Source organism: Stylophora pistillata, chromosome 1 (genome assembly GCF_964205215.1).
Source record: "Stylophora pistillata chromosome 1, jaStyPist1.2, whole genome shotgun sequence".
In the NCBI taxonomy this organism is placed as follows: Eukaryota; Metazoa; Cnidaria; class Anthozoa; order Scleractinia; family Pocilloporidae; genus Stylophora; species Stylophora pistillata.
The window spans coordinates 53,351,394-53,364,260 of NC_142519.1; the positions used below are offsets into that span (position 1 = coordinate 53,351,394).

At 38.1% G+C, this 12,867-nt stretch overlaps 1 protein-coding gene across 1 annotated transcript; it reads left to right on the plus strand.

The window, feature by feature from the left end:
• The first annotated feature begins 409 nt into the window (after window positions 1-409).
• On the plus strand, window positions 410-10,355 carry LOC148743088 (uncharacterized). The gene is made up of 5 exons (XM_088749687.1): window positions 410-723; window positions 825-1,096; window positions 1,452-1,575; window positions 2,078-2,149; window positions 10,060-10,355. Exons 1-5 carry the CDS (start codon window positions 410-412, stop codon window positions 10,133-10,135), a joined length of 858 nt encoding a protein of 285 aa, XP_088605813.1. The 3' UTR covers window positions 10,136-10,355.
• The last annotated feature ends 2,512 nt before the right edge of the window (window positions 10,356-12,867 follow it).

The window sequence follows — 12,867 nt, forward strand, 5'->3', positions numbered from 1 at the left end:
CCTCACATCAGTATACATATTCTCCATGTTCTTCTCCATACAGTTCTCTCCTATGTGATGTCATTTCGCTATGTTTTTCTCAGTAGTGTTCATAGACATAACCAAACATATATAGCTTAGCTTTTAATAACCCCTCACATCAGTATACATATTCTCCATGTTCTTCTCCATACAGTTCTTAAGGTGGTGACAAGGAGAATTTGTTTAACAATCAAAGGTGTACATGTCTTTAGCTGGTGATCATTTCCTTTATTCTCGTGACCTTCATGTTTGATTCAGGGCTGACAGTGTAAGGAGAAATTAGGGTTCATCAAAAAGTCATATTGAGCGTTCCCTGAAACGACTCTGAAAAAAGCTTACTCCCTCATTTTTCTATCTTTTTCTCTTGATTTTACAAGCAGCTGGGCTAATGGCGGAAGTATGCCTTCAGAGAGTCGTCCCACGGTTTCGCTCAAGCCTACTTTTGCAAGCTCCAAAAGGGCATTATGTGGAGCTGAATTTCACCTTGAAGACTTCATATGAAATGCCCTGCATTTATAATAGATACCTTGAGTTTCGTGATGGATACAACGAGTTTGCTAATCTTCTTGGAAGATTTTGTGGAAGAAACACTTCTGGTATTGTTCGATCTAGTGGACAGAACTTGTGGTTGAGGAAATCAGATTACTCCAATTACCTTTTCATAGGTTCATACAGAAACAAGACTACTAATATAACAGGCAAGTATTGATATGCTGAAATCAGTCCCTGAAAGTCATTTTATACATATCGAGAGTGGTCATTGCCTATGCTCCTCAGACTCAAATACTTCTGTGATGGCTCAGTATTACTTTTTCTTATCCTTCAGTGAAACCCAACTTGGATAAAGTGCTCCAGACTCAGTATGTACTTTTCAACCGTCATCAATCCCTATGGTGTCCAGCACAGGGTGCACCAGCACCAGTCATTGTTTGGAGAAAGAACGTCACAGTGGTACAGAACAGTACAAGTGTACTGTATCAGTTGACCATCACTGGAGAAAACGGCGACAAGTACAGCTGTGAAGTGAACACACAGGATGGTGTTGAGAAAAAAGAAATCCGTCTTGTCATCGAAAGTGAGTTTTAGTCATAAAAATTTGATTCTTAACTGAATCAGGCTAAAAGGGAAACAATACTGCACATTTGCAATTTTCTATACCTCGCTTACAAAATGAATAACTCCTAAGACTTTTTAATCTGTCTTCGAACCCTAAAGACTGTGACCATAGTTTTATTGACCTATCAAAATTTTTCCTTGCCTTGCTCTGGATTAATATTGAGTTTTCGCGAGATGACTTGAGGGTACAAACCTTATTAAAGGACTCAAATACACTCTTTAGCAACTCCAACCAAACAGACTAAAATACCTTCACTATGACCTTGCATCAAACAATACGATAGTAAAAGTATATCTTATTTTTTATATTCTAGGGTGCCCAGATCGCTGCTATTGTACCACTGCAGTTGGAATTATGCGTTCAGTTACTCGCGTTTATTGTCAGAGGAACTCTTTGCAGTCAGTTCCACAGCACTTGCCCTTTTCTACAGCGACTTTGTAAGCATTTCAACTCTTCGTTTTACGAGGTGGTGATGAAGGAGGGGGGGGGGGACGGACAGAGAGGAAATATACAACAACAGGACAAGATGTCCTGTTGTTGTATATTAAAAAAGATTAAAAAAGAACTACGCGAGGACTGATACTTTTAGGTTTTGCTATTTTAATAGGATTGTCCCCATGTGGAATGGGCTGCCACTATCGGTCCGTCAGGCTCCAAGTGTTTCTTGTTTTAAAAGGGGTGTAAGGGATTATTTGACTGCAAGATTTGATTGATTTTAGTTTGGATTTGTTTTTTTTTGTTTAAGGTGGTCTGCCGTGCATGGGGATTTATCTCTTTTGCGGACCATCCTTATGGCACCTTTCTTTTTACTCTTTTGTATTATTATCTATTAATGTAAGTAAGTAAGTAAGTAAGTAAGTTATATGTGTCATTAAATTGTAATAAAGAATAAAGAATGTGAAACACTCGACCTTACTCAATGATACATCCTCCTTTCAGGGACTTGAGCTTCAACCGGATAAAAGAGCTACCACCTGGAATCTTCGATAACAACCCAGAATTGACCATATTGTAAGTAGATGATAGTTATACATACCTGTATGTTGATATTGACGCGCAATGAGTTACGAATTACCTAATTTCTCACTTGTTGAAGGTGTAGTCAGCTATGAGCTAAGCCAATGGCACAAGGCGCGATGGTTAATTGATTGGTTGTGATAAGCAGATGGGAGTAACCTGGCCTCACTAAATCATCTGAAAATTTTTCAAAACAAGGCTAGTACCGGCCGTTGGTGGCCTTGGATGTAACAATTTCATTTTCTATCTTTACCAAGTTCTTTTGTTTTCGTATTTGTTTTATTTTCATGCGTCAGATACCCTACGCGGATATTGTGATAAAATAAAAGAGGGAAGAAACGAAAGTTGATCGTCCTTGCAAGCTTTCTCTCTATAACTGTTTGCTTTACCCTCTCCACCTCCTCCCCCTCCTCCCCCTCCTCCTCCTCTCCCCCTCCCCGCCTCTTCCTTCTCTTTACTAATACTCATACAGCGGTGATCATTTTATCATGTGATGGTTAGACAAAGTTTTAACTCTTTAGATGGCTTCGTAATGACAAGATCAGGATTACCGAGAAACTGTTTATATTCTCTTAATCAGAAGGACAAATTTAACTTTATCTTCAAGCTATGGTTCTTTTATTATCTGATTTCAATCATTATGATCCCAGTAAGTTTTAAAACAGGTCAGAGGAACACCTTTCGAAAGCTATTTCCCCTAACGCAAGTAATGTAAAAAGATAATCACATTAGTCTTCTTACATTCAGAAACTCAGCCATTCGAAAAGATAGAGTCAGAGTTATAGTTCTCCGAGCTCCAGCTCCATCTAGACTTCAGTTGCTTTAAAGGAATTTAAAAAGTTTTTAAAATGATGTTTAGACTTACTTCACTACTCTTTTGTCAGTCCCCGAACCAGGGGTTAACTCTTTTCCCCTAGTTCCTGGTTTCGCACGTTTCCTTAACAGGGCCTTCCCCTAACGCAAACAATGTAAAAAATAATCGACTTGGACTTGTCCTATTCAAAAACTCAGCCATTCGAAAAGATGATATGGTGTCAGAATTATAGTTCCCCGAACTCCAGCTCCATCCAGGCTTCAGTTGCTTTAATTAAAGGACTTAAGTTTTTTTTAACGATGCTTAGACTTATTACACTAGTCAGTTCCCCACCACTGGATAACTGTTTTCCCATAGTTCCTTGTTTCGCATTTTTCTCGTTCAAAAATAAATAAACATCAACCCTCCCTCCTGGCATAAAAACCGATTATGACGCAACAACATTTCATGACTTGAACCATTCCAGCTAATACAAATCAAGCTCTAGAAATAATTGCTTTACAATGTCACATGTTCAATCCTCTTACTTTATTCAAAAGGATTACAAGAGATATGTTGATGTGAACAATACGTCAATACTTATCGTCCTTGTCTAGAAAATGCTATTGATTGAGTTTCTATTTCAAAACCGTGAAAATGAGAGTGCCTTCTCAGTATTTTTAATACAAGTTGACGTTGTTGAGCCGAGAAAAACTCTAGCTTCTTGAGTGCTTAGCAAACCAGCCCGAAAAACATGGACTGGCTCTCGAAATATGTCGGGTGTCCAAAACATTTTTTCAAAAAGTTATTGCAAAATTTGAATTTACGCTAGCCAGAAAAAAAATTTATCAATTGCCGAAATAAGTTTAAAAAGAGAGAATTCATTGTTCAACCCGCACATTTACCAATGCCTGGTTCCAAATTTTAATAAAAATCCCATTCTCTTAGTTATCAATTGCACTACTTTCAGCCCTTATTTCACCCAGTTCAAGGGTAACAGTATCAATCCAGGAGATTATAACCAATAAACTGTTTATATCCTCTTGATCAAAAGGACATATTTAACTTTATCTTCAAATTACGTTTTTTTTTTTAAATTTTTTATCACAATCTGATTTCTGTCATTATTAATCCCTGTAGGGTTTAAAGCAGGCCAGATGAACACCTTAGATGGACATTTTCCCCTAACGCAAGCAATGTAAAAAATCATCGAATTGGACTTCTTACATTCAAAAACTCGGCCATTCTAAAAGATGGTGTCAAAATCATAGTTCTCCGAACTCAAGCTCCATCCAGACCTCAGTTGCTCTAAAGGACTTAAATTTTTTTTTTTTGTCGTTTTTTACTCTTTTGTCGGTTCCACACCAGGAGATAACTCTTTTCCCCATGTTTCTGGTTTCTCACTTTTTGCCGTGCAAAAATAAATAACCTCAACTTTCCCTCCCCAAAGCCTATATGGTCTCATAGCCAGAAAAGATAGTGCCAGAATAATAGTTCTCCGAACTCCAACTCTATCTAGAAATCAGCTGCTTTAAAAGAATTAAAAGAAAATTTTAATGATGTCTAGACTTGCTACACTACTCTTTTGTCAGTTGCGCACCAGGGGATAACTCTTTTCCCCTAGTTCCTGATTTTTTTTTTTTTTTTTTTTGCACGTTTCCCGCGCAAAAGTGAATAAACCTTAACCCTCCTGCCCCGATGACTATTTACTCTCATAGGACACTCTATAGCCCTTTAATATTTACTTGGCATAAAAACCGATTACGACGCAACAATATTTCATGATTTGAACCATTGCAGCAAATACAAATCAAGCTTTAGGCATAATTGGTTTACAACGTCACATGTTCAATCGTCTTACTTTATTCAAAGGGATAACAATAGATACGTTGATGTGAACGATCACGTTAGTATTTATCGTCCTTGTATAGAAAATACTATTGCTTAAGTCTCTATTTCATGACTAACCGAGAGCACGTTCTCAGTATTTTCAACACAAGTTGATTCTGATAGCCGAGAGTAACGTTAGCCTCTCTAGTGCCTTACAAACCACCCAAAAACATTGACTGGCTCTCGAAATATGTCAGGCGTCCAAAATACTTTACGAAAAATTGTTGCAAAATTTAAATTGACTTTTGCCAGAAGAAAATGACACAAAAATATACGATGGACAAAATTTTTAACCTATATCTAGGGTATGTCCTCCATCAACAGACTTTAGGAACCTGATAGAAGGGTTATCACAGCAAGTATTAGTCACTTATCATAGTCACATAAAGAATAGCTTTTATTCGGCTTGAAAGAAATGCTCTGATATTTATCCATTATCTGAAGCCTGGATATTCTTTAGTCTTGAACGGGCTTCAAACCAGTGCCTCCCACATACGAACTCAGCGCTGCTATCAAATGAGCTACACAGTCACACATTGAAACCGAGGTACAGTTGAGAGGGTTCTTCTTTCTCGTGGAGGGGACTCATATAATTTGTAGTTAGGTAAATTTCATTTCATCGGCGACATTGACAATCAAATAAAGCTTAATTTCTAGCAGGTGAGGTAAAACTTAAGCAATTGCCGAAAATAATCCTGAAAAGAGAAAATTCATCCTTCATACCTCTAAAGTTTGCCTCGTTCCCAACGTGCCATGTGTTGAGAAATCTGAAAACAAGTTGGGGGTTACTTTCTATTTCGAACGAAAGCTTTCTTTTTTTAACATTTCAGTGTGTTTAAAGTGTTTTGAATTTACTGATTTGCTCTTGCAATATTTGTGTTTATTAAGGGACTTGATAACACTTTTTAAATGTTATCTTTTTTTATTACTATAAAACAATTAAAAAGAAATGGTTAAAAGGACACAATAACTTATAGACACTCTCGGATTTAGAATTACCTATTTAGGAGAGATCTTAAATTAGGTTATGTCAGTTTCTTAGGTACCTGGGTGAAAACGAAATCAAGGAGCTACCACCTGGAGTCTTCACTAAGAACTCCAATTTGACTAACCTTTACGTAACACATGTTTGTTAGATACATATTTCTACGGTGTTTGGACTTTAGCCTATATATTCGTTATTGGACTTTTTACACAGATCGTGGGAGTACCTTTTGGAGTGTTCATTAACAGCACCAAAATGATGCAAGTGCTAGTTCACAGTTATCATTACGAGCGCAAGTTGAATGTTAGATAATAAATAATCAACAAAGTGCACAGGCAGATTTTTTTGTAAATATCTCACAATTTGACAACGAAAGGAAGTAAAAAGGTAATTCCTTTCTAAATGGAGTACAGTTCCAATAGCCTCAGCTCAAGTTCTTTAGCCCTTTTCTAGCAAGAGTGTTTGATCTAGTGCTAACCGCTGGGATTCCCCTTTCCCAGTACACAGACAAAACCCAGACACCTGCTTTCCCCTTTACCCCTTTATGACCCGTCACAGCCCTTTAGTATCTTTTTGACGCACACAAAATTGACGACACTACAAAACTTTAATGAAATCAACCTGTAAGCCGAGTAACAAGCTACCCTACGGAAAATTTATTCATAACATCTTTTTCTGGTATCGCACATTAGCAAGACTGGTAAAAACCGTTACGATTGGCAAGATTGAATTTAAACGTATGGGAAGAGTTGATATAGTTTTCGGAACGATTATGTCGCTAAAATATTGCTACCTTATAAAGAGCATTGGGTTTCTGCTCGATGTTAAGCTTCGGCCTACGCTATGTTAACCGCAAACTGACTCTGAAAGTGAAATATCAACTTGGAACAGACCGTAAATCCTTGGGAAATTTTTCTTGTAGGTACTAAAATAGGCTTTGCTATTCATAGCAAGCAAAATAATGGATACGGACTTTTTGTCTGCAATCAATGCCCTGCAGAAATTCACACACCAAAAAAACTGGCGTTCACCTCACAGTAAACAAAAATTGAATTCACGGAAAACGCGGCATTTTATTAAAGTTTACTCGTGTTTTCCATACGGAAAATCCGACGTTTTCCCACCGGTGAATCCCACTATTCGTTTTATTATACGGTAGTTTTCCTTCGCGGTAAATACTGGTAAACAACTTATTTTCCGGCAGTAGCCGCTCGGTTAACGCACGGTAAATGCTGATAAACAATTTATTTTCCGCCATTAACCGCTAGGTTAACGCGCGGCAAACAGCTTGTTTTCCTGTTGTTCATTAGCATTTTCCGAGTGAAAAACAGCATATTCACTGGAATTAACGCCTGAAAAGACGTATTTTCCGGGAAGTTGAATGTGTGTAAAATACAGGAAAACCAAATGTTTTCCTGTGTTTGCCGCTCGTATAACGCACAGAAAATGTCATACCTTCTTTTGTTCGCAACCATTTTTTCGTCCGGTGAACAAAATGTTCACATGAGTTTTCCAGTCGAAAGCATGCATTTTGTAACATTTTTCCGCGATGGTGAACTCGAGAAAATTCGTTTAAACGCATTTTCCGGCGTCTTACCATTTATTGCTGTTCGATTAACCTCGGTAAAATAACATGCACTCTGCCATTTACAGCCGTCTTGCGTATTCTAACGTTATGTTCCCTGGACTTAGGCAGTCAAAAGCATGCATTTCCCGATGTTTTGTGCAATTGTGAATTAGTGTAAGGCATGCATTTTCTCGCCTTTACCGCCGCTTGGTTAATCGCTGTTCGACCCAATTAGTGCAAGTGACTCAACTGCCTGAAAGGCCCCAAGAAGCTTAATTTCCTCAAATGATCCAAACGGCTCCAATGACTGAATTGCCTCAAATGACCCAGTTGCGATCAGTATTCTAAATATTAGACAAAATATCCTGATTGGCGTTTCCATGGAGCAGGATAAAGAGCAGGAAATAACGATTACGATCGACGGACATCTTATATTCATGGCGTTGACCGTCAGCGTTTCTCGGATAAAACACTTAAAAAATGCATTGTTCGGATGCGTAGGAAAGCAGCAGGAAAACGTTCCGGAAAACGAACTATTCATTAGCCTCTCCTTGGAGCAAGAAAACAATCGACGACCATTGCGTTTTCTTTTCGTTCACTAGAAGTGGTTCTGTGTGGAAACGCTTGAAAAATGCAGCGCTTGTGCGCTCACGAAAACTACCGAAAAACATGTAGGAAAATAATTTAAGCTGTTGACGAGTGTTTCTACAGAGCAGGCAAACAATAGACGAACAACAATTTTTCATGGCTTAATCACGTTCATTAGTGATTATATGAGAAAAAACTTGGCAAATGCAGCGTTCGCGCGCTCGGGAAAACTATATATAAACTGGCTAAGGAAAACAAGCTATATACTAGCTTTTTCGTGGAGCAGGAAAACAATCAACAAACATCATGATTTCGTGGGTGATTCTGCGGTAAAACGCTTGGAAACTGAAATCTAGCTCTCGTGCGTTCGGGAAGACCATAGTAAAACGATTAGGAAAACAAGCTCTACACTAGCGGTTTAGTAAAGTAGGAAAGCAATCACAAACATCATGTTTTCATGGCATTCAGCGTTAGTTATTCTGTGGGAAGACGCTTGGAAAATGTAGGGTTCGTGCCTACGGGAAAACTATAGAAAAACATTCAGGAAAACAAGTTATTCATTGGTATTTTCCTGGTGCTGGATAACATGCAATGAACATAGTGCTTTTCTAGAGTTTTTCTGAGAATTTGCGCTCCTTTTCCAGATATCGGAAAACATTAGTATATTGTTGAATTTTTCAATCATTCACCATTTTGGACCTTGATACTTCCCTATTGTCTAGGCATAGATCTTTACAACTGTAACCAGGTTTGATCCAAGGGCGTGAATAGCGTGAAAAGGCCAGAAGTCCATTATCAGATTATTATATAGAATACAGAGATAGAAAATGTTGACTCGCACGGATCGACTCGACTCGTCATTAAGAAAGTCGATCTGTCTCACCGGGAGTCGATTACCAAAAGAAGACAATACAAACTTAAGCGTTGACTTGGAGTATTCAGTGTTGACAAATCACAGAAGTAGACAATACACAAATAAGCGTTAACTTGAGGTATTCAATGTTGACGAATGGACATGATTTGCACGGATCGACTCGACTCGTCATGATCACTAAGAAAGTCGATCCGTTTCATCTTTTCATAATTTGGGTTAAAGATCTTGCATGGTAAAGGGATTAATACAGATTCCATCACACGCTTGAGAGGAACAGAAAGTGTTTAAGAACAAATATACGAGCATATTTTCCCGCCCAATGGAGGCTGTTGTTTATACATGCATTTTACCGAGCCTTAGAGGGTTCAAAACTCAGCCATTCAAAAGGAAACTTGGATTTAACAGGTGTAGCAAATAAGATAGATTTTAACTACCTCATCCCTCCTTCCCACTTTGACTCTTAAATATCTGCGTGGCACACAAGTTTATGGAACCGTCACAAAATCTCATAACTTCTATCTGTAAGGCGAGTGCAAACTTAGTCGCGGACAAAACTGTTATAGAATATTATTTGGTCAGTGTCTTGCTTCAGGAAGACGGGTTCGAACCGAGTAGGACTGGTACTGGTATCTTTTCCTCAGCCAGATAGAAAATACAGAAGAAAAACAAATGAGATCAAACGTTCAACCTAAATCAAGGATATATCTTCCATCTGCAGACTTGAGACAACCTGATAGAGGAGCTAACACCTGAATTGTTTCAATAGAAAGCGTTTACCAATCATTTATCATAAATATATGAGCATTAGCGTTCATTTAGCCGGAAGAAATTCTCCGATGTTTGTCCGTTATTTAATCCGAAAAGTGAACAAAGAGCGAGGCTCGGTGAAAACTTGGAGCTTCAAGAAACACTTATGTTCAAGGACAAATATTATATGTTCAATCGTCTTACTTCATTATCAGCAAGACTAGTAAAACTTTTAATGGATGACTGTCAGATTACAAACAAGCTGCAAGGATCACAACAAATATGTTGATGTGAACAATTACATTAGTAATTATCATCCCCGTATAGAAAACGCTATTGATCGAGTCTCTAATTCATGATGAACCTAGATCACGTTTCCTAGTATTTTAAACGCAAGTTGACTCTGATTGCCTCACAAACTTAGGTAAAACCTAGAATTCTTGGTATATTCTTTACGTAGGAACTTATACGGGAATCAGATAGCAGAGCTACCACGTGGAGTCTTCCGCTACAACACCAAGTTGATTGAACTGTGAGTAAAAAATATGCAATGCCTATTCCAAGACATACATTTTTAAATGACCTATACAGACCCAATTACATGTCTAAAACGTCTCAGCTTGCGTAGTTGCAAAATTTTGGTTCCAAATTTTAAGTCCCAAGGGCTCATAAAACATGCAATGGAGATTAAAGCTTAAAAACTAATCGTTCTTATGTGCTTGAAAAATTGCTGGCTACCGGAAGCCTTACTAAGTTACCCGGAAGTAAGTTTACATTATTTACCTTACGTAATGAAAGCATGATGTGGTCTCTTAAACATTAGAGTTTAAATAGCCTAGTTTTAATAACCCAGAAAATACATTAGATCAAGAAAAGATACTGTTCGTAGTTACTTTAATTTCGATCAAATAAAAGGGTTACCACCTGGAGTCTTCGATAACAACACTGAGTTAACTGTATTGTAAGTAATACATTTATCCGTTCATATTTCACACTACTGCACTACTGTTCAGAGAGACGCCTTTAAACGAACGTTGCAGGGTTCAAAACAAAGCCATTCAAAGGGAAATTTGAGTTTATTTGTATAATACAATAGATAAACTCTAGCTTCCTCCTCCCTCCTCCCCTCTTTGACTCTTAAATATCTGCGTGACTCACAAAAGCCAATGTAACCGTCACACAATCTCATGACTTGGACCTGTAGCGTGAGTGCAAACCTATCCGCGGACAAAACTGTTATGCAATACCATGCAGCCAGTGTCTTGCTTATGAAGACGGGTTGGAACTAGTAGAGCAGGTACAACTGATCACAATTAGTAGCAAAAATCAAAATATTCATGGTGCTGCAAACGATCAAATAAATTGGTAAACATTGACTGGCTCTCGAAATGTATCGGGTGTCCATAACTTTTTACGGAAAATTATCGGAAAAATGGAAATTTTCTCTGGCCAGATAGAAATTGGCACAAAGAAATACACGAATGATAAACTGTTCAACCTAAATCCAGTATATGCCCTCCAGCTACAGACTTGAGACAACCATATGCAGGAGCTAGCATCTGAAGTCTTCCAAAGCAGAGCGACTATCAGTCCTATACTATAATTATATGTACAAAAACTTCCATAAGGCCCGTAGAATGCTCCGATATTTGTCTGTTTAAAAAAAAAAGAAACAAATTAACAGAGCAAGGCTCGAAGGAAACTGCGAGCTTCAAGGAACGACTTATGTTATTAAAAGAAACAAATCTCCAGGCATAATGTCAAGGCAAACGGCAATATTTTGTTCGTCATCCTTCAAATATTTCTAGAGATGCAGACAATAAATCATTTAAAACAGGTTATCTTCGAAAAAGCGGGTTAATTTCTCTGCACGTCATTAATCCATGAATTCGCAATGAAATATTTTCTTTTAACCCGCAGATTGAAAATCAAATTTAACAAATGGTGAACACCATAGCGCACACTATTGAGTTTTGGATGCAGGCGGGAGGTTGCCAAGCACAAAACTGAGAAGCGCATGAGTCGCGCAAGGCGATAGCCGAGAGTAACGCTAGCTTCTTGAGTGCCATGCAAACCACCCAAAAACATTGACTGGCTCTCGAAATATGTTGGGTGTCCAAATCATTTTACGGAGGATTATCGAAAAATTGAAATTTACGTTGTCCGGAATGTTTAACCTAGATCCGGGATGTGTCCTCCATACACAGACTTTAGCAACCTGATAGAGAAGCTATTATAGTAATTATCATTTATCATAATTACAGGAAGAATAGATTTTATTATGTTTGGCAGAATTGCTCTGATATTTGTCCATTACTTGAAGCCTGGATATACTTTAGGCTTAAACGGGATTCGAACTCGTGCCTCCCAGCATAGTTAGTAGAGGGGACTATACTAACTGTGCTCCCAGACACTAATTAAGCGCTACTACCAAGTGAGCACCAGAGCCAAACCTTGGAAGCGAGGCACAGTTGAGAGGGTTTACCTTTTCAGTGGAGGGGACTCATACAACTTGTAATTACATAATTGCTAAAATTTAGCAATTTCCGTAAATAAGCTTCAACGAGATGGTTCATTTTTATCTGATTTTAATCATTATAATCCCAGTAAGTTTTAAAACAGGTCAGAGGAACACCTTTCGAAAGCTTTTCCCCTAACGGAAGCAATGTAAAAAATCATCACATTAGCCTTCTTACATTCAGAAACTCAGCCATTCGAAAAGATGGTGTCAGAGTTATAGTTTTCCGAACTCTAGCTCCATCTAGACTTCAGTTGCTTTAAGGGAATTAAAAATATTTTTAAAATGATGTTTAGACGTACTACACTACTCTGTTGTCAGTACCGCACCAGGGGATAACTCCTTTCCCCTAATTCCTGCGTGGTTTCGAACGTTTCCCTTACAAGGGCCTTCCCCTAACGCAAACAATGTAAAAAAAATCAACTTGGACTTGTTATATTCAGAAACTCAGCCATTCAAAAAGATGATATGGTGCCAGAATTATAGCTCCCCGAACTCCAGCTCCATCCAGGCTTCAGTTGCTTTAATGAAAGGAATTAAGTTTTTTTTAACTATGCCTAGACTTATTACACTAGTCAGTTCCTCACCAGAGGATAACAGTTTTCCCATAGTTCCTTGTTTCGCCGTTTTTTGTTCAAAAATAAATAAACATCAACCCTCCCTCCTGGCATAAAACCCGATTATGACGCAACAACATTTCATGACTTGAACCATTCCAGCTAATACAAATCAAGCTTTAGAAATAATTGC

Bases quoted from the DNA above. Each gene is read 5' to 3' on its own strand.
- LOC148743088 (XM_088749687.1), top strand. From the start codon at position 410: ATGGCGGAAGTATGCCTTCAGAGAGTCGTCCCACGGTTTCGCTCAAGC. The intron at 724-824 runs GTATTGATATGC...GTGATGGCTCAG, and splicing joins ACTACTAATATAACAGGCAA to TATTACTTTTTCTTATCCTT. The intron at 2,150-10,059 runs GTAAGTAGATGA...TTCTTTACGTAG, and splicing joins AACCCAGAATTGACCATATT to GAACTTATACGGGAATCAGA.